At 41.7% G+C, this 3,100-nt stretch overlaps 1 protein-coding gene across 1 annotated transcript; it reads right to left on the bottom strand.

Moving 5' to 3' along the window:
- Positions 1-586: 586 nt before the first annotated feature.
- LOC140966656 (15-cis-phytoene desaturase, chloroplastic/chromoplastic-like) lies at positions 587-2,284 on the bottom strand. Its single transcript, XM_073426908.1, has one exon. It carries the CDS (start codon positions 2,157-2,159, stop codon positions 705-707), a length of 1,455 nt encoding a protein of 484 aa, XP_073283009.1. The 5' UTR covers positions 2,160-2,284; the 3' UTR covers positions 587-704.
- Positions 2,285-3,100: the final 816 nt, after the last annotated feature.

The following is a 3,100-nucleotide window of genomic DNA, read 5'->3' on the forward strand; positions in this document are numbered from 1 at the left end:
CCTACATTCTGATACACTTAACTCTCACCCTCATCACATAAACACCGTGGAAACGAAACATTCACATGACATAAATAATGTGGTTTAATTTGCTAATTGGCTAGACGACATAAATCATCGCATTCAAGGACTTCATCGGTTTCGTATCTTTGTGTGTGTGGACACATTGTAAATGGGAAGTCACTTTCCAATTTTTAGTGGCAAAAGAAATTATCTTTTATCATTTTGCGCATTAATCATTTATTTGAGCTCAACCCTTTCCGCCTAACTACACTTGGTTTTCATGGGAATAAAGACTTTCGTTTAATAAGGGGAAATTTGAATTAAAAGCAATCAATTTAATGTATCCAGAATTTTGATCAAGACTTGCAGTTATTAAAATCTCAGTATAGATTTTTCACGTAGTGAAGTAGCTCGAACTCGATTAAAATCTTTTGAAAGATGTACAGACAGGATTAGTCTATCTTCCACAGTGACTAATTCTTTTTATATACTAATATCATTAAATCATGTGAATTTCTGATATTTTAATAGAAATTGATGTTATTTATTGATAATCTAAATACTAAAATTTTGTCAAAATGTTTGGTGCATTGGTTACCTTAAAGCAAAATAACGAATCACACGAATGGAATTAAACGATACATGCGACAAAAACTTCACATTCTTGTACATAACATTTCATGATCAAGAATTCTTGTCCGTCACACTTTGACAGTCGCCCTATCTTTCAACAAAGCTTCGGCAGCCCTCCTCCCGGAGGCCAAAGCTCCATCAAACGTCGCGCTCGTCACATAATCTCCGCATACGTACAACCCCGGATTCAGCCTCGGATCCTTTACTAAATCAGTTGGTGGGCATTGGTTCGGCTGGGCAAATCCTATCCGGTACATTCGCAAGTACTGCCACGCCCCCACTGAAGCCTTGCCGAACCAACCCGACAACTCCTCCATGACCCGTTCGGCCAATTCTTGATCCGGGACAGTTTCGTATAATCCGATTAGAGTTACAGACGCCAAGGCCTTTCCGGGAGGGGCGTAAGAAGGAGCCACATTTGTTGCAAAGAACATGTTGTTAACTATTCCTCGGCCCGACCCGTTTAAAAACAGTATCGGTTCATTAACCGGGACCTTTTCCCTGTCCACTGAGAAATACAAACAGACTGTGCTCCGAACTGGTTTCTTGACCCGATTGGAATCCATTTTTCCTGCCAGAAGATTCACAGCTTCAAATTCTTCAATGGCTACTATGACTCCAAGATCACTTTTCAACACTTCCCCACTTTCTAACTTGACAATCACACCCTCCTCTGATTCTTGATCTAAAGAAACAACCCTTGAATTCAACTTGATCGAACCTGGGTTCAATTTTCCCGCCAATTGTTCGGGAATTGCAGAAATGCCATTCTTCGGGAGGGTGTTGTCCCCGAGTGCAAGACATTTGAATACGAAATTGAACAGACGGGAAGTGGTTTCAAGCTCTCTGTCGAAGAAAATCCCTCCAAAAAATGGTCGGAAGAATCTGTCCACCATTGAATCCGAAAAGCCAATTTTCCTCAACAAGGCAATGGTCTTGACTTCGTCCGCATTCAAAATGTCGTAATCAGATTGATTCAAAACCCCAATCCTAGTCAATGCAATCAATATCTTATCAGCGAACGTACCAATGGGATTCGTCAGAGACTGCAAGGCATCGACAAAATGCCGCAACGGGTCCGCTACCGTGAAGAAGCTTCCGTTGCAGTAAACGCGCGCACCTGAATAAAATCTTTGAAGATCAAGGGAATTGTAATCAAGCAGCTTTTGTGCTTCGGGATAAGCTGTGATAAAAATCTGGAAGCCTCGATCGAGGGTGAATCCGTCGATAAAGTCAGTACGAACACGTCCGCCCACGGCGTCGGAGGCTTCGAGGAGGAGGAAAGGGACGCCCTCGGCTTGGAGGCGTGTCGCGGCTGCTAAGCCAGCTAGACCGGCGCCGATTACAACCGCGCCTGTTTTGTTGGTGGGTTGTAGAATTGGATTGTCACTGGGTGGGGATAAGTCCAGGGAGATTTGCTGTGGCGTTGCATTGAGTGGTTTCACAGAGATCAATTTTGTGACGTTAAAACAATGCGAGTGGGAAGGGAAAGAGATCGGGAAGGAAATCGGAGCAACTATCATTGGGCCGTGGTGACGGCGGTGGTGGCGGGAACTTTACGACTGCGCCGCTTTATGTGCGGTTCGCATGGCTTTCTTTATCCAAAGAAGATATAAACTTCATTATCCCGTTGGCTATTGGCTAACACGGTTTTTCTTGTTTAAAATTTAATATAAGAAAATCAAATTTGAAGGAACATATTTTTTTTAAAAAAAAAAAACTATAATTTTTGTACAATTAAAAATGAAAGAGCAGATGTATTTTTCCATGTCTATATCATAACAAATATGAATCTTTGGAGCAACAAAATTTGAGATCTCTAATCCAAGAAAGTAGTCGATTTACGTTGAAATTGATTAAATTGTAGGAATATTATAACAATATATAGTAACAGCTTTTATTCAACATTCAGTTGGGACTTAACAATAGAAATATTCAAGTGTTTGCACAAGTTCCACCTCAAGAACTTCATAATTTACACATTACATAAATATCACAATTGAATGTAAAAATAAATAGTGGAACCAATTCAAATCCCATCAACAGCATTATTAAGATTTCCCCCTAGCAAGGACAAGAGTCCACCACCATGAACTCTACCCTCAGGAACCGCAAAATCCAAGCTCTTTCTTGCATCCTCGCCGCTCCTCTCTACTAGCTTCTCCGAACCCAAAGGTCCTGAGTAACACGACATGGTCTTCATGGACAAAGGAACCAAAACCTGAGGCGGGATCAGCATATGCCGTTTTTGTGCCTTTTCTAAAGAGTCGATAGAATCGGATATTATGCTCACTCCGGATGAAGAACACGTGTTTTCGAAGCTGCTCCTAGCAGTAGAAGAAGAGGGTACTAATCCATGGAAGAGCCCCGGTCCTATCATTCCACCTTTGCTTGTATCTCGACCAAGAACCAAACTACCATGTGCTGCACATAGCCCACTCTTCCCCCTAGCAAACTTCTCGCA

The sequence above is a fragment of the Primulina huaijiensis genome, unplaced genomic scaffold (assembly GCF_012295235.1).
Source record: "Primulina huaijiensis isolate GDHJ02 unplaced genomic scaffold, ASM1229523v2 scaffold207560, whole genome shotgun sequence".
In the NCBI taxonomy this organism is placed as follows: domain Eukaryota; kingdom Viridiplantae; phylum Streptophyta; class Magnoliopsida; order Lamiales; family Gesneriaceae; genus Primulina; species Primulina huaijiensis.